The sequence below is a fragment of the Scyliorhinus canicula genome, chromosome 5 (assembly GCF_902713615.1).
Source record: "Scyliorhinus canicula chromosome 5, sScyCan1.1, whole genome shotgun sequence".
Taxonomy (NCBI): Eukaryota; Metazoa; Chordata; class Chondrichthyes; order Carcharhiniformes; family Scyliorhinidae; genus Scyliorhinus; species Scyliorhinus canicula.
The window spans coordinates 47,180,065-47,199,118 of NC_052150.1; the positions used below are offsets into that span (position 1 = coordinate 47,180,065).

The following is a 19,054-nucleotide window of genomic DNA, read 5'->3' on the forward strand; positions in this document are numbered from 1 at the left end:
AAAGAGTAGGAGAGCAAGACAGGAGGCAGGGTGGCATCCTTCTGCACTGCCCTTGCATACTGCCCCTCCTAACCCACGCAGCCTTACTGGTACAGGACTTGGTTTCTGTCCTGGATTTCTTCCACCAAGACTTCCAGTGATCGTCTGAGAACATGTCCCTTGACCCCCGAGCCATGCTGCAATGTGCCACTTTGTACCAACCAGAACATACCACATTTGAGGGTGTGTGCACAAGGAGCATATATTTACTGCTCCATAAAAATTACATTAAATTGTTGTTTGAGTGTAAACCTAAAAGTGTTTGTTTAGCACATCGACAAATAGAAATAATGGTGACTGTTAGGAATGGGCAATAAATGCTGGCCTAACCAGCGACACCTACATCCCGTAAATACATTTAAAAAAATTAAAACCAAAATTGAGTTCTAAACCTAGGCTTTCAAATAGGCTGGTCTTAATTACACTTAATTGCACATTCATTTAGTACCTGCTTTAAGCCCTTGACCAAAAGAACCCCTCAAACACCGAGGGCTAACTTTGACTTTGGCTGATAGTGTTAAATAGGTGATATTAATCCAGGTGCCTACTATACATCTATCCACCTTTTAATATCTATTGCCTTCCAGTTGTGGCTGAATCAATATCATCTGTTTTACACAATCACCCAAAATCAAACTTACACACCCCTTTGGTTTTCTTTTACCTGCTGTGGACTGTTTTAGGCACATTTCATATATCCACAGTTTAGTGATTTAGTGACTTTCAAATTCAAATTAAAAAAAACAAGTGAAATGTAAAACTATCCCTTTGTTTAAGAAGGGTAGCAGGGATAATCCAGGGAATTATAGACCTGTGAGCTTGACGTCAGTGATAGGCAAACTGTTGGAGAAGATACTGAGGGATAGGATCTATTCACATCTGGAAGAAAATAGACTTATCAGTGATAGGCAGCATCGTTTTGTGCAGGGAAGGTCATGTCTTACAAACCTAATAGAATTCTTTGAGGAAGTGACAAAGTTAATTGATGAGGGAAGAGCTGTAGATGTCGTATACATGGACTTTAGTAAGGTGTTTGATAAGGTTTCCCATGGCAAGTTGATGGAAAAAGTGAAGTCGTATGGGGTTCAGGGTGTACTAGCTAGATGGATAAAGAACTGGCTGGGCAACAGGAGACAGACAGTAGTGGTGGGAGTGTCTCAAAATGGAGAAGGGTGACTAGTGGTGTTCCACAGGGATCCGTGCTCGGACCACTGTTGTTTGTGATCTACATAAATGACCTGGAGGAAGGTATAGGTGGTCTGATTAGCAAGTTTGCAGATGATACTAAGATTGGTGGAGTTGCAGATAGCGAGGAGGACTGTCAGAGAATACAACAAAATATAGATAGATTGGAGAGTTGGGCAGAGAAATGGCAGATGGAGTTCAATCCAGGCAAATGCGAGGTGATGCATTTTGGAAGATCAAATTCAAGAACGGACTATATGGTCAATGGAAGGGTCTTGGGGAAAATTGATGTGCAGAGAGATCTGGGAGTTCAGGTCCATTGTACCCTGAAGGTGGCAACGCAGGTTGATAGAGTGGTCAAGAAGGCATACAGCATGCTTGCCTTCATCGGACGGGGTATTGAGTACAAGAGTTGGCAGGTCATGTTACAGTTGTATAGGACTTTGGTTCGGCCACATTTGGAATACTGCGTGCAGTTCTGGTCGCCACATTACCAGAAGGATGTGGATGCCTTGGAGAGGGTGCAGAGGAGGTTCACCAGGATGTTGCCTGGTATGGAAGGTGCTAGCTATGAATAAAGGTCGAGTAGATTAGGATTGTTTGCGTTGGAAAGACGGAGGTTGAACGGGGACCTGATTGAGGTCTACAAAATTATGATAGGTATGGACAGGGTGGATAGCAACAAGCTTTTCCCAAGAGTGGGGGTGTCAGTTACAAGGGGTCACGATTTCAAAGTGAGAGGGGGAAAGTTTAAGGGAGATGTGCGTGGAAAGTTTTTTTACGCAGAGGGTGGTGGGTGCCTGGGACGCTTTACCAGCGGAGGTGGTAGAGGCGGGCACGATAGCAGCATTTAAGAAGCATCTAGACAGGTATATGAATGGGCGGGAACAGAGGGAAGTAGACCTTGGAAAATTGGAGACAGAAAATTTAGATAAAGGATCTGGATCGGCGCAGGCTGGGAGGGCCGAAGGGCCTGTTCCTGTGCTGTAATTTTCTTTGTTCTTGTTCTATCAGTGAAACAAATACCATGAAATCCAAGTTTTTATTCTTTTTTTATTTTGAATGTATTTAGTAGAGGTGAATGTTGATATATTATAAAGCAGTTTACATGGTTATAGAAACATGGTAGCAACAGTATGTATTGAAGATGAAATTTTGTAGAATACTAGCTACCATTGCCTGAATAATTAAACTTGTCCAGCAACATGAAAAATGTCTTCAAAATGCTCGGTTGTCTTTCCCTTGTAAGAAAATCTTAGATTTTTTTTTCAAGTATAAAAAAATCTACATTTAGAATATTCACCTGTTTGCAGCATACATAAGAATAAAAACACTTAAGTCAGCAAGCAATTGAGAATCCGAAACAGGCTACAGAGCAGCAGTTACAACTTTCTACCAGGCAGAATTAATCGTTTAAAATATTTCAACATAAATCCAAAAGTTAGACATTTCTAAACTCCTAAAGTCAGAGGTCTTTCTGTGTACAGCTTATAACATTACAAAAAAAAACCCTCGAGTAAATATTTAATATCCTAAAATTGACAACTGTCAAGGTAACAATACCACTGAATAGTGCGTCATAGAAATATCTTAAATAAACTGGAGTCAACATTTTGAAGATTGATATGGTCTAACATTCTAAACTAATACCTACTTTATAATTTATTGCAATGAGCTGAATACATATACAGTTTCGCACTTATGTCCCCTCCTATAGTGCGCAGATTGTAAAAACATTTACAATAAATAATTTTAAAATAGTATTACAATATTTTTATAAGGCACAGTTTCAACCTAATAAAATTCACTATTTTTTTTTCCTTTTTGCTTTCAATCAATGACCATGGACAGATGCAATAAAACAGAAAGAGGAGACTGTTATTGTTAGGGGCTGATCCGATTTCAGAATCCAAAGTGCTGACAGCAGCAGTTAAAGTTTCCCGAAAAGTAAAACAGGACGGGGGGGATTAAAATGTGACAGGTCATCAAACACGCACAAGTGATGTGTATTTCCAGAACTGTCTACCTTATTAATTGTCCGCACAGCTGTTCTGTCCATTAAATCTAGATCACTTGCTCAGAGTTCCATTCATGCATAGAAGGGAAGAATATATTTTTAAAAATAAATAACGTTGGTGTCTGTCCATCATGCCACATGGTCATATACTTTGATTGTTCGATGCCCGAGAGAGACTTCAAATATCTCAAATACTTTGCATAGGTCAGAGTTAAAAAAAAAGGAGTATGACATTCAGTGCTTTGAAATTGAAACGGTAGTCATTACTATAATGTAGAATTGTCTCTGTATCTCACAAACCCCCTGATGTGCACATTTCATTTATTTTTAAATTATTCTTATTGCATGTCGCAATGTTATTGCATGCAGCTCCTGCAGTTACACGCTGAAAGTATTGCAGCATTTTCCCTGATGAAGAAATGGTTTGCACAGGACAATTATACTACGTTATGTCCCGTTGTTAATACATGAACATTGCAGGCTGGTTGAAGGCTTTGGACTTGCATCTTTAAAGTTTTTCTTGATCGTAAACAAAAAAAGCATTTTCTGCTATTCCATCTTCTTGTGCTACGACAGTATATAACACAATTGTTTGTAGTAATCAAAAGCTGCAAAAATATTTTTCCTCGCAATCAGAAAGTAGTACACTTTTTTATCCCCCGCCCCCATGTCCATTTTTGTTGTGTGCTGTAGTTGTAACTAGTTGGGGAGTTCTGGAATATATGGTTGCTCTCCTGATTCTAAAAGTAGTGTGCACTTTTAGTTTTATTTTTAAATGTCCCACTGCTATTGCAGGCGGTCAGTCTGCAGCTGCTGCGGCTGGTACTGGCTGAAGGCTGCGGCAGCAGCAGCCCCAGGGGCGGCACTGGGCATGGGCTGCTGCACCGCGTAGCTGTACCCGGCGGCGGTGACATAACCAGCAGCCGCTGCCGCAGCAGCGGGGGAGGCGGCGAATGGATACTGCTCATAGGCAGCAGCTGCTGCTGCTGTGGCTGCAGAGTACTGCGCGTAGGCAGTTCCTGTGTAGTCAATGTAAGGGGTCGCGGCGGCTGCAGGTTGGACATGTGGGATGACGACTCCAGGTTGCATAAAGGCCTGCGGGTAGACATAATGAGTGGGGATCCTGTGGGAAGAGAAAGAAGAAAATACCAGTAAAGAAACAGCCGGCACTACTTTTGACTCGATCTGTGCAGTCTTTAAGGTTCTAGTTGTTATTGTGCATATAGGGTTGCCACAATAAGGGAAGGCTTAATGAATCCATAGTATAACCTTTGAATGCCCAAGGGCCTTTACAAGTATAATGTATTTTACAAAAAATTTTGGCCAACTCGATACAGTATGATTTGTAACTTGAACAAGTGAAAGAAAGCACTTGTGCATCAAATAATGTTAGATATCAAAAAACAAGTTTTGACATTTTGCAATTTTACATTTATAACTAAATTAGCAGTTAATCATAAGAGATAGGATTCTATTCTAGTTGCACAAGTCGAAATCAGTGATAATGCATAGAAAATTTCAAACATTTCAACAGGTTTCACTGGGTACCAGTCTTTTAGTCTTGGCTTCTGAAAATTCAAAGTGGTTTGAATGTTTTTGACAATATTCCACATTTTGCAGGGCAACGTCTGTTGATATTTTTGGTTGCAGTAATTACAAATATATCATGGCAACCCTATGTGTTGCTATGCAGTCTCGGCACTCATTAATATCATATCACAGATCCACAACCCCATCACCCTAATTAAAGTAAAACACAGGCAAAAAACAAAATAAAAGAAAAAAAGTAAAAGTACCAAACAAAGGCCACATGGTGATAAACAAATGTCACACGGCAAGATCACTCTACATGTGAAATCTAGTGATGCTCTCACTCGACACCAACGAGGCTCCAGAAGAGGCCCAACAGACACCATTAAGATCACAGCACTGAAGCCCAGTACGTGTGCATTGCATTACTTTCTAGGAAAAGGTCACAGGAAGAAGTCCTTGAACAAAACGAAAATATATAGACCTGGACCCCATCATCTGGCTTGCAATGATCCGCCTAATGACATGCAAAAGAAAAAAGACGCTAAAAGACAAAGAGATTGAGTGAAAGGAAAACGTGCCACACAGCGAAGGGGAGAACGTTGGCTGTAGAGACTAGTGAAAAAGTATGTTTTTTTTTTAAAAAGACAATACAGATGATCTAGCTTTAAAGAAAAGATTTTTGATATGTTCTACAATCTATGGATTGCACTGCTTAAATGACAGTGTCCAGTCAGGTACTTAACCAGCCCGGTAATTCTGCGTGTTCTTCTTCAGCCAGTGACTATGTAAATTCCAGATCAGTTAGTAGAAGGTGATCACATTAGTTCAGGCTTTTCTCCCTCGAGTTATTAGATATCAGTGTGAACTAAACATTGAAACCTGCAGGTTTGGTCACCAAGCAGCTAGATAAAGACTTTGAGAAACTCATCTCATATTAGTTGATATGTTGCGACACCTGTGGCAACAGTTAATTATAGCTTATTTCGGTCATGCTGTTTAGCAGTTTGGTAGAAGATGATGGTACAAGCAAACTGTCCTGTTTTACTCTTGAAAGACAACTCCAGATTGTTGCTAAATGTGGATAAGCTGAAAAGATGATTGGGAGTTAGCTGGTGAGTTGAATTCAGTACAGCTGCTATTATCGATTTTCAGGTATTAGGATATTGGAAGAAGCGATTTCCTTCTTGCTTCAAAATGAATCATTCGACAGTTCATTGCATTATACGTGCAATAAAAAGCCAAAGAAAAAAAAAATCAAGGAGTGTAAAAGGTTGGCTTTAGAAAGAACAGATGAATGCCCAGAATCGATGTGAATAAAGATGCTGTGGGATTTTGACAACAATTATCAACTGAAAGTCTGAATGCCATTTTCCAACTGACGGATATAATGACTATGACAGGAATAATAAAAATACTAAAAATTATAAACAGAAATCTATTTATTTTGATTATTCCTACAATTCTTGACCAACAACTTATTTGGCAAATCTCAATGCAGCAAAGCACAATAGTATTATCATTTCCCCCTACAACCTGAAGTACGAGAGCCTCATTCCAGTTAAGTAAAATTTCCCTTAATTTTAAGTGATCTTTCATTTTGTCCATAATTGCAGCAATTGAACTTCTGTGGTGTGAGACATTCTAAATAGACTTCAGGAACCCAATTTAGAAATGAAGACCAATGAACCATGTCCATCATCTATTAAGTCAGACACTTTAATCTTCCACTTAACATGAAGTGTACATAAATATGCACACTGAATATTAACTTGTTAAACATATGGCTTGCAATCTGCTCAATGTGAAGGTTACACAGCTTGAATAACAAAACTGGATTTAAAGATACCTTCACGTTGTAGAGGTAAACAAAATTAAATCTTATAAATCCACCTGCATGTATTGGATGAAAACAGATTTTTGCTGTTTACTGATCACTGCTATCTTTTACCATACTTGATCGAAGAATAGGAAGGTACAGTCTGAACTGAAGGTTGTCTAAGGTTACATCAATGGCAGTCAAAAGATGGAATGTATATGTCACACGGGGCAGGTTGTGGGCAATTTTTTCTTCCCCTCTGACTCCAGATAGAATGCAATATCTTTCTTAGCATGTCATCTTAATGATGACAGAAGTGTTCAAATTGAGGGTACAGTAGCACAATGGTTATGTTACTGGACTATTAATCCAGAGGCCTGGATTAATGACATGGAGGTAGGAGTCAAATCCAACATTAGTGGGTGGGTAATTTAAGTTCAATTTATTGAATAAAATATGGAATAAGGAAAGCTGGCATCAATAATGGTGACCATGAAAATACCAAATTGCCAGAAAAGGCTATTCAGTTCTTTAGGGAAGAAAATATGCTGCCACTATCTTATCTGGCCTATGCCAGATCACAACAATGTGGTTGATTCTTAACTGCCTTCTGAAATGGCCCAGCAAGCTACTCAATTGCTACAAAAAAAGGTAGTTCATTCTCAAAGGTATTTAGGTATGGACGTAAAATACTGGTCTTGCAAGTAATGTCCACATCTCGTTCATGAATAAAGAGGATGCCAGTGCTGGAATTCAACCCCTTACCTATAGTTACTGTGAGAGAAACAAATTGGTCCATCGCTAAATGATACCCTTGCTTTATAAAGGACTACCATCACACGATAGAGATTAGAAGAGGGCTGATGCTAAAATTAGCATCACTGGCCTGCATGCCGGTTCACACGTTCCATCCCGCCCCTGGGCCATATTTTGTGCAGATGTGATTTGGGGGCTTATTGGAGGGGGGGTGGGGGAGGTGTGCGGGCCACAAGTGATGGTTTCCGATTAAGGCCGTGAACAGCCTATTAAACCTGACTGGGATTTTCCAGTTGGCCTCCAGGCACCCCCGAGGGTTGCGGGAGCCAACCTAGAGAACTGAAGGCACAGCTTAGAGGCCTTCCTGTCTGCCTGGGTGCTGCAGCAGCACACATAGTGATGACTTGGCTACAACGGTGAATATTTAATTTAATTTAAATTTAAAGATGTTGGACAGTGGGTGCCTCCATTTTGAAGCAGCTTCTCTCTGACTTTCCAGGACATCCTGCTCCTGCTTTCAAGCTGGAAGGCCACTGCCTAGCCTCCCATCTTTGAATCCTTGTCCACCACCCTTAGTTTGATGACCTACCCGGCCCCTGGCCATTAATTCTGCACTCCCCCCCTCACCCTTCCAAGGAAAATCACACAGTGACTGTTTCCCACCTGGTGGGAGGGATCTGACCCACATTTCAGCTTGACAGTTAGGTTCAGAAGCCTGTAGGAAAAAGGCTGCCCCTGGTGTCTGGAGCAAGCATTGCTCCACCAAGTCAATCTTACAACATGTGCAATTATCTACCCATAATTGATGGTGACTGCGGTCAACTTCTGTGAACATTGGAATTCTGCTGGTTCTCAATATTTCGCTAACTAACTAAACACTGATTATTGCTTTAAGCAACAACAAATGAGTTACAATCTCTTTGGACACAGTGGTCAGATCTTCACCTTTCAGAATTTCTGTATGATAGAGGACAAATTGATCTAAAAGAATTAATCTCCTTCTTCAAACCCTTCTTTCTCAGCTGGACTTCTCCTGCATCCCGCCACAATGATCCCTAATAAGTTATGGATACACTTTATCATTTCGAACAGCAAAGCAGCGGGGGCGGGGGGGGGGGGGGGGGGGGGGGGGGGGGGGGGGGGGGGCAAAATATTTTTAAAAAGAAAACATATCTCCCAGTCTAACCCTGTCACATTATTAATTTCCTGCAGTTTGATAGTAGAAGTAGCACCCTCTGCTAGCCTGAGCTTGTCAAAACATCCACCACCTCTGTTCTCCCTCACATTCCCGGTCCAGCAACACCTGGATTTTAAAAGCCTCATCTTGGCTTTAAAAATCCTCTGAGGTCTCAGGCCACCATAGCTTTATAATCTCCTCTATCCCTAAAACACTCTGAGATCTCTGTCCTCTTGAATTCTGATCTATTGCTTATCCCTATTTTCCATCACATTAAGCTTTCTGGCCATGCCTTCAGTTCTCTATGTCATACTGGAATTCCTTCACTGAATTGCTCAACCTCACTATCTCTCTGAAGCATCTGGGGATGGTTTATTTTGCTAATGCTGTGTAAATTAAATTTGTATATTTACTAAATAGGCTGCCCACATACAATCCGTTTAAATTAATTAAAATATCTTGGGCAGGATTATCCGGTCCTCTGGCCGCATGTTACTTGGCGATACGCCATTCGCTGGCAGTGGGATTCCCACTTCCTGCCGTATGTCAATGGGATTTTCCATTGAAGCCATCCCATGCCACTGTTAACCCATGGGCGAGGTGCACTGATAGCAGGAAAAGAGAATCCTAATAGCTGGAGAATTCCGGCTCTTATTTCATCTGCTACCAAATTCCCATTGATCTTAGCCGCAACGATGGAATTGAGCTATTTCATTTAAAGCATTTTTTGGCCCTTGAGCCAGCTATTTGGAGTCTTCCCAACTACAGGGAGTCACATCATCAACAACACTAATATGAATACCAGGAAGCAGCTCAAAATCAAATCCAGTAGTATCTATCGGTAAGTACATTGCATTTACAGCACAGAATCTGGGTCCAAGAAGTCATGCAGTGCTTATGTTCCAAGCGAGTTTCCTTCATCTAACCTTATCAACATATTCATCTATTATTTCCTCCCTCATATGTTTATCCAGCTTCCACTTAAATGATCTATGCCATTCAACGACTCTTTGTGGTATTCCACAAATTCCACATTCTAACCACTTTCTGAGTAAAGAGGTTTCTTCCACATTCCCTATTGAATTTATCAGTGAATTTCTTATATTTATGACCCCTAGTTCTGGTCTTCCCTGTAAATGGAAATGTACATCGAAATCTCTCATATTCTTCAAGACCTCCCTCCATCTTTTTTTTTTTAAGAGAAAAAAGCCCCCAGCCTCTCAGTTCTGGTATCGTTCTATGTTTTTTTTTGCATATTTTCTGGTACCTCTATACCAGTTTTATAAATTGGCCCAAATTGTTCAGTCTTCCCAATTATAGTCTAACCAAGATTCTATACAAGTTTAGCATAACTTCTCAGATTTTCAGTCTATCCCTCTAGAAATGAACTCCAATGCTTTGCTAGCTTTCTTTTAATGGCCAGTTCAGTTTTGTCCTTACTTTCAGCGATTTGGATATCTGCAGCCATGATCTCTCTGCACCTCTACCCTATTTAGATGCTTATTTTCTAAGGAGTGGTGGCCTCCTTATTCTTCCTACCAAAATACAGCATCTCACACTTATCTAAAGTGAAATTCATTCCCAGTGACATACCCATTCCACAGGTTTATTCATGTCTTCCTGTATTTTGTTGCAGTTCTCTATAATAGCCACACCCCTCAATTTGGTGTCATCCACAAACTTTGAAATTGCACTTCCAATTTCCGAGTCTAAACTGTTGATGTAAATGGGTGAACAACAGTGACCCCCACCACTAATCCCTGTGGAACCTTTTGTCCCACCTTTTGTCAGTCTGAGTAACTACCTTTAATCACTACTCTGCTTTGTAGCTTGCTTGTTATCTATTGTGCTACTTGTCCCCTATGTCCTCATATTCTGAACTTAGTCACGAGGCTTCTATTGAGAGTAAACAATGAATGGGCCAAATGGCCTCTGATGTGCTTATATGACGTTTTCCAAGGTTAGCATGCTCTAATTGCTGATCAGCGGGGGGCACAAGCTCATTACTCCCGTAAACAACTGAAATAGGCTAGTTAAAATATATGCTAAAATTAGGCATACCGCTTATGAGAATTATGTTCCCCCCCACCCCTCTCCCGACCACCACATCTTCTCCGTAATATTTGCAGTTGGTTAGGAGAAAACAAATTCATTAAAAGTAATCAGCCATAGAAATTTCTAACCAGCCATACTGGCAAAACATGCTACCTAGTACCATGTAGAAAAACTGCAACAAATATCGGTGAGTAGTTAAAGAAATACATACCCGTTGTGAAAGGAAACAGATAAGGAAGCACTTTTTTTTGTGAAATGTAAAGGAAGTGATATCATAAGACCCCTCCCCAATCAAACTTTTAAACATGTTTTTATTGTGTCCTATACATCTCAGAGTGCTCTGTATCATAATCCAGCAGTTACCAGAGTTTTACAAAGTTTATTACTTTAAATTAATAACAGATTTGCAGTTCAGAATTTCTGAGAAATATGCAAACATATTGCCTCAAATTATACCATGTTAGCAATTCACCTAATTGTAGGTTAAGGCATATTTATTAAAATGTTACTTTTCATGTGTCTATACAGGGAACTAATAGCACAGAAATAGGCCATTCAGCCCAGCTACTATTCATGCTCCACACAAGCCTCCTCTCACTCTCACTTACTTCGCCTCAACTCTGTTATCATATGCTTCTATTCCTTTCTCACTCATGTGCTTAACTAGCTTGCACTGCCTGTTCAGCCTTTCCTGACACTTACAACCTCTCAGAGCAGGTATTTTTCCTGCAAATATTTTTCACACTTTCTCCCATGTTGCTATATCCTTTACACAAACTAAAATTGGATAGAAATTTTGAAATTGATTGTTGCTGTGTTCAGTTACCAGTATATAAAATGTCTACTTCATCACATTCTCTTAAACTTATTTATGTGTGTATGTGTTGGCGGGTTGGTGGAGGGGGGGGGGGGGGGGGGGGGGGGGGGGGCGGTTTGCTGGGCTTCTGGTTGAAATCCACAAAAAACCAAACAGGTGCTGGAACGTGAAACCTGAGCTCCCAAGGGTCATTCTCTTTTAAACTCATGGGAACTGTTAGCACACTCCCCAGCCCGTGCCATTTCATGCTGGATGAGTGACAAGACAGGCTGCTGTATGACTCCCCGCTCTATTTTTAATCTCCTGCTAAAGGGGTCTATTAAAGAGAAGGAATGTCTGTATAAGGCGAAATGAGCCACTTTTCCTATGCAGTCCACAAGGGTTTTGATCAAAAAAGTGTCTGATTTGTAATCTATGTTAAATATCTTAATGTAAAAGGTTTTCCATTTTTACAGCCTCAAGATACTGTCAACAAAAACAATCCTGGGATAATAGGGTTTTGAAATATCTTAGATTATACCGGATCAAGTGCTTTAGTAAAATAATTGTTGCAAATGGGGCTGATTTGGACAGGCAAGTTCACAGAAAGGTTGTGAGTATTAACCTAGGTCTGCAATTATAAAAATCAGATGAATCCTTCAAATTACCCAGTACAATGAAATAATTATGCTGCCTTTCAAAACTTAGAACGACTTGGTATTTTCCACCTGCATTATTGCATGGCACATTCATTATTTATTAAGTTTATTGTTGTGTATCATCATTTATTCATAGAGAAAAAAACAGATTAGCAGACTGAAACTTTGTGTGCACACCTATTTTAAACGTACACCGTGGAGCCTCCAGTTTACTATGGGACGTGTAGTTGTCCCTATTTTCTGCAATTTCTGAACTCCCGTTTAAAATACATGACTGTGACACACAAGTCGAGCAACAATGATTTGTAAAAGGAGAAAATGTCTTACAATAATGCTTTCCCTCCCTACACATTGTTTTCAGCTTTAAATTGACACATCCAAGACAATGTGCCGAAACAAAATTACTACAGGGCTTTTAAAAATCTGGATTTAACAGCATGTGAGAGCACAATCTTTAAAACGGACTGAGCTATAGGGCAAAGCTCACGATGTGGCTAAGTGTATTAATGTTCAGGCAAATCTCTTCCTGCCTAACTCTACCATGACATGGTACCCAACCCCAACACTGGATGGGCACGCCACACAAAAACGTCTTGAGAAAAGGTAGCACTCTGAAGTCACGATGCTGTTTTGATAATCATTTAGTCCTGTACCCATGACTTCATTGAACATAGAATGGAAGCACTAGTGTTAAACAATTTAAAAAACAACAACCACCAAACCAAAATAAATAAACATCGCAACATGCACGCGATGAGTTGATTTGGTAATCAAAAAATAAAGTCACACAGAATTTAGCACTCACTACAACCCAGAAACTGAATGGTTAAACTGGAAATCAGGCTACAGCAACAAAGCAAAATAAAGTGGGACCCCTTGCTCCCAAATGGCAAAACAAATCAACACTCTTGAACAAAGAAAATCTCAGAAAAGTCCTCACTACAGCTCTCTTCATTAAAAAGCACGCAGTTTGCTTGTTTAGCGCTAAACACCACTTCATTACAAGTAAAAAGCACACGCAACTCTAGTACACTCTAAAGAAATAACATACATGCAACAGTTAATCACCATTTTAGCTTGTTTGTGTGTTTTGAGTTTACTGGTTACAGTTTAAGATCTGCTCATTCGGTAACTATTCCACCTCATATCATCAAATCCTTCTCTCATCATCATGTTATCTTAACTGTAAACGACCCCTGTCAGATCAGAAAGAAATACATAGAATTGAGTCAAGCCAAAAGGGGGCACAAAGTCGATTTGTTAAAATAAGTAAATAACACCATTGTACAGCACCAAATAGTATTTTATCTGGGTGGTCGGTTGAATGAACGGATTCGCTTTCAGAACTTGACTCATTGGGAGATTGCACAGCACAGTAGATTTTTTTTCATTCTCCAAAGGTTTATGTTAGTCATTGACTATGGGTGTTAAAACGACAGCCTACGATAGATAGTTAGCGCAACAGACACAGAATCACTCTCAAGCTTCTTTTGGTCTAAAGGATAAGGTGGAGAAGCAGTTTTCTTAACTGCAGCCCGGAGAGGTCGGACGGCGTTAACAGTAGAAATGCATCTGCCTTTAAAGTGGAGAGCGGAAAGCGGTTATGAACTGTTGTTGGTAGGAGTACGGCGGCACTTACCCGTATGGCCTGGGAACGAAAGCAGGGTGAATCTGCTGCACTCCGAAAGCGAAACCTGCCGAGACAGTCCAAGAGTCAAGGTTAGAAATGGAAAGAGGAGCAAACACAAGAACACAACCTGACACAACACACACACACCGCGCGTCCCAACTGCACAGCATCACTTTGGCCAGCCACTGTGAGACACATGGCAATGCCCACATCCACTTCCGAACCTCAATCTCCCCTTCCACCCACCCTGTCCTTTCTGACGCCTTTCTTCTTTTTAAGTGGATGTGTTATTTATTGTATATTTTTCAATTGGGTTTGGAGATAGACTGGGGTTAGGATGATGCGGCGGCGGGGGGGGGGGGGGGGGGGGGTGTCATCTTGAGCTCGGGTGGCTCGCACACTCACTCACCTGGTTGCATGATGCGAGGTTTGGCCCCCAGGTAAGCCAGGTTGACGTTGGCTTTTCTGCCGTCGATGATGGGGTTGGGATCTTTGCATGCCCGCTCCGCCGCCGCCCGGTCAGCCATGGTCACCTGTGAAAGCCCAGGGGCGTGAGGAGAAAATACAGGAGGAGGGAGAAGGGAAGGGGAAAGAAAAGAAAAGCCGGCACACAACCCGGGCATCAGTTAAAACAAAACAGCCATGTGGGAACTCACCATTCAACTATCAATTATTCTGCCCCCCCCCCCCCCAGCGCCCGGCCGATGCTGCCGAGCCCCCCCCCCCCCCCAACCCTCAATCCCTCCCCCGCTCTTACTTACAAAGCCGTAGCCGCGCGATTTGCCCGTCTGCCGGTCGGTGATGACCACCGCTTCCTCGATGTCGCCGAACACCTCGAAGTACTTGCGCAGCGACGCGTCCGTGGTGTGGTAGGGCAGCCCGCCCACGAAGATCTTGGTGAAGGTGGTGTCCTTCTGGGTGGTGTGCATCTTCCTGGCGCCCCCCTCCTCCTCCTCCTCCCTCTCCCCGGGGGAGCCGGCTGGCTCAGGCTGCTGCCGCTGGCGGTGGCTTCCTCACGGCAGGCGCTGCCGGCCGGGCTGTCTGCAGTCAACACACAGGCTGCACCCTGAATAAGAGCTGACTTCTGATCAATTAACACATCAATACATTAACCGTGCCGGCTGCTCTCCGAGGTAGATTTGTATGTGTATATATATATATACTTTAAATAAAATAAATTAAATTAAAACAAAACGCAAATTCGCTTTGTCGATTGCGCTCCCCGTTAACGTTCGCGCGCGACCCGCTCTTTTCCAGCCCCTTTGCCCGCTGCCCGGGCGCTTTAAATGCCCGCTGCCGGCCCGGCTGCTCCTGTCATTGCCCCCTCCCCTCCCCCACCCGCCGCCTGGCCCCGCCCCCTGCCCCCGCCCACACCCTGGCCACGCCCCGTTCTATGGCCCCGCCCCCTTGCCTCCCTCGCCGGGACAAACCTGTGGACGCGAGGCCACGCCCATAATAATTGCCCATTGTTCGTGTCGGCCGCCGAGCCCCGCCCCCTCCTCCGCGCCCACCCTGCTGAAGGGTTCAGTTGGCTTGCGGCGGGGGGTGCTCGCGGTCAAAGGACTGTGAACTCAACAGAGGCGACCCCTCTCTCTGTCCTTCTGAACCGCGCATTCCGCCCCCCCCCCCCCCCTTTAACAGCTGGGTGGAATGGGCAAGGGAAGCGGGACCGAAACAACCTCTCCTGTTTAGCCCGCACAGGAGTTGGGCTCAATGTCGAAAGTGAGAACTGCGAGTGAACTTAAAACGAAACACAAAATGAGTCAGTGGTCAAGTTGCACTCTTATTATGCGTTGTTTGAGAAGGCTTGTTGGGTGATGAAGGCAAAATATATGCCAAACAGGTGACATGGTACAGTATGACACGGTAGCAGAGTGGTTAGCACTTTTGCATCACAGCGCCAGGGTCCCAGGTTTGATTCCCGGCTTGGGTCACTGTCTGTGCCGAGTCTGCACGTCCCCCCCTCCTGTCTGCGTGAGTTTCCTCCGCATGCTCCAGTTTCCTCCCACAAGTCCCAAAAGACTTGCTGTTGGGCGAATTGGACATTCTGAATCCTCCTGTGTACCCTAACAGGCACCTGAGTGTGGGGTTTTCACAGTCACTTCATTGCAATGTTAATGTAAGCCTACTTGCGACTCTAATAAAGATCGTTACAGCACCGCCCACTTTGTTGCTCATCCTGATCCAGGATATTGAAGAATAGAGGAATGAATAGACCTACATGAAGTGTTACATGAGATGGAAGATACATGGAAATAATCAAAACAGACCTATTGGCATCCCATGGCCAGGGATGACCATTACACTGGCTATCAGGACTACAGTTGTCCTTCCTACGTTAAGGCTGTGAAGATTGGCTCTGGTTTATGATCCAGAATACAATTCATTGGGCACTACTTAAGTGGATGGAGTGAGCATTGGATGTAGATATGTTAGGACTTTGAGCCTGGATAACGTATCTGAGAGTCCAAGGCACATGTTTAGATTGTGACCAGTTAAGTAGTCAATGCTTTCAGAAAGGGAATGGGAGAAATTTGTTTGCGAAATTTAAACAAAAACAGGCCTACCCATCTAAGTTAGTAGAGATTCAGGAGTAAGGTGATTTATGACTTGATTAATGCTGTTTTGATTGAGTAAATTATAAAATAAATATAGCATTGAAGTACGTATTTTGCTACAATAACAATGGTACTGCTACAATGAAATGGCTGAAAGAGCAGATAATTAATAGTAATTGGAACAGATACTTCCACTAAATGGAATTAATTCATTTTGATAAGCCAGGTGTCTGACATTGTTTAAGAAGCTACAAAACAATCAACTAAGAACTGTACGCCTGCATGTTATGGTTCTGTTTGGTCCATTAAGCAGCCCACACTTTCTCCATGTACTGTAGGAACATATTCCACCAATTTATGACCCCCAATAATGTACACGAGTACAGCATGGCAGCATTGTGGATAGCACAATTGCTTCACAGCTCCAGGGTCCCAGGTTCGATTCTGGCTTGAGTCACTGTTTGTGCGGAGTCTGCACATCCTCCCCGTGTGTGCGTGGGTTTCCTCCGGGTGCTCCGGTTTCCTCCCACAGTCCAAAGATGTGGAGGTTAAGTGGATTGGCCACGATAAATTGCCCTTAGTGTCCAAAATTGCCCTTAGTGTTGGGTGGGGTTGCTGGGTTATGGGGATGGGGTGGAGGTGTTGACCTTGGGTAGGGTGCTCTTTCCAAGAGCCAGTGCAGACTCGATGGGCCGAATGGCCTCCTTCTGCACTGTAAATTCTATGAAATTAAATTCTATGAAAAGTTTAACTGGCTGAAAAAAACATGCAGAATTCAGAAGTTGTTTCTGATGTTCATCCAACCAGGATATATTAACCGTTGGCTTGCAGGATTGTACGGAACTGAGTGAGAAGAATGTCAACTCATTTGTAAACCAGACTAGCGAGCTAATCATCTAAGCACCCTGGTGTAATGACTGCCAGATTAATGAGTTTGCCACAGATGGCTGATTTTGCTACTGATCTTCACTACACGTCACCTTGGAGCAAGCTCAGAGCACTGCCTAGTCTACCTTTTTTAACACATCTTTTCAATCTTTAAACTACTTTAATTACTGTTTTTATTTTTAAATGGCCAAATTTGGCAGAATAGCGTCACATAACATAAACATATCAAGACGCAAAATAGCTTCTGACCAATTAACCTTATGAGTCCAGTTTTCTTAGCAATAATGTGAGTTTTACTCCTGCAGTTGTAGAGTTGGTTTGCACCTTCAATGAGTACAGATGCTCAGGCCCAGATCAAAACCAAAAGAACTTCATCTGATGGAACAAAAGACTTGGGACAGGATTCTCCAAGCCCACGCCGGGTTGGAGAATCGGCGGTGATGCGGGAAATTCCCGCCACGTTGCTCCAACGCCGGGATGCGATTCTCCGGTGACCAGAGAGTCGGCGCCAGTTGTGCCCGCGCGGTCGACGCGGCACATGTCGGGGGCCGTTGAAAGAGGCCCCTACGGCAATTCTCCACGGTCGACCGGTCGGATTCCTGCTGAGTTCCGCCGCCGTGGTTCCAACCTGGTACCACCCGGCGGGAGCTCAGACGCGCGGCCATGGTGGCCGTCCTGGTTGGGGGGGATAACTAGGTTAATGGCATAGGGTGGAGCTGTGGGCTTAAGTGGGGTGCTGTTTCCAAGGGCCGGTGCATACCCAATGGGCCGAATGGCCTCCTTCTGTGCGATAAATTCTATGATTCTATGATGTTTGTAGAGAAGCGTGGGAATGGCTGAATGGATTGGATTTGTTTATTGTCACGTGTACCAAGGTACAGTGAAAAGTATTTTTCTGCAAGCAGCTCAACAGATCATTAAGTACATGAAAAGAAAAGGAAATAAAAGAAAATACATAATAGGGCAACACAAGGTACAAAATGTATCAGGTGAAGCATACAGGGGTGTAGTGTTAATCAGGTCAGTCCATAAAAGGGTCGTTTAGGAGTCTGGTAACAGTTGGGAAGAAGCTGTTTTTGAGTCTGTTTGTGCGTGTTCTGAGACATTTGTATCTCCTGCCTGATGGGAGAAGTTGGAAGAGTGAGTACACCGGGTAGGAGGGGTCTTTGATTATGCTGCCCGCTTTCCCCAGGCAGCAGGGGTTGGCGGCAATGGATGAGAGGCAGGTTCGTGTGATGGACTGGGCTATGTTCACGACTCTGAAGCTTCTTGCGGTCTTGGGCCGAGCAGTTGCCATACCAGATTGTGATGCAGCCAGATTGGATGCTTTCTATAGTGCATCTGTAAAAGTTGGTAAGAGTTAATGTGGACATGCCGAATTTCCTGGTTTCCTGAGGAAGTATAGGAGCTGTTGTGCTTTCTTGGTGGTAGCGTCGACATGGGTGGACCAGGGCAGATTTTTGGAGATGTGTACCCCTAGGAATTTGAAACTGCTATCCATCTCCACCTCGGCCCCGTTGATGCTGACAGGGGTGTGTACAGTACTTTGCTTCCTGAAATCAATGGCCAGCTCTTTAGTTTTGCTGGCATTGACGGATAGATTGTTGTCGCTGCACCACTCCACTAGGTTGTCTATCTCCCGCCTGTATTCTGACTGTGATGGGTCTTTGGCACCTGCTGATTTTGTGTTATTGCCTTTTACCCTGACAAGTGTGTATGGTATATGAGCAGAAGCGTTTGTCATCTGTTATCTCGTTATATTGCGAGAATCATGCTGAGTTGGTTTTATGACATGAGGGTTTGCAGTATTTACCTAGTTTTTTATATGCTGTAATCTTTGCTTTTATACTGAGGAAGTGCATTTTTTGGTACCCTTTACTTTATTTGTACATGGGTAGTGTCACGGCAGGGTGGCACGTTTGGTATAGAAGTGGTTGGTATGGCC

The 19,054-nt window shown here is 43.0% G+C and overlaps 1 protein-coding gene across 2 annotated transcripts in view; it reads right to left on the bottom strand.

The window, feature by feature from the left end:
* Positions 1–3,045: 3,045 nt before the first annotated feature.
* The window catches only part of rbm24a (RNA binding motif protein 24a), a 35,207-nt gene continuing 19,198 nt past the window's right edge, over positions 3,046–19,054 (bottom strand). The window contains exons 2-5 of one of the 2 annotated variants that reach the window (XM_038796995.1): positions 14,425–14,704; positions 14,073–14,196; positions 13,673–13,727; positions 3,046–4,364 (exon numbers count right to left, since the gene is read on the bottom strand). In XM_038796995.1, the coding sequence (XP_038652923.1) occupies positions 4,028–4,364; positions 13,673–13,727; positions 14,073–14,196; positions 14,425–14,592 (684 nt within the window). In that variant the 5' untranslated portion in view covers positions 14,593–14,704 and the 3' untranslated portion in view covers positions 3,046–4,027. Of the gene's footprint in view, positions 4,365–13,672; positions 13,728–14,072; positions 14,197–14,424; positions 14,947–19,054 lie in introns of those variants that run through there. The other variant, XM_038796993.1, reaches the window with a different exon arrangement.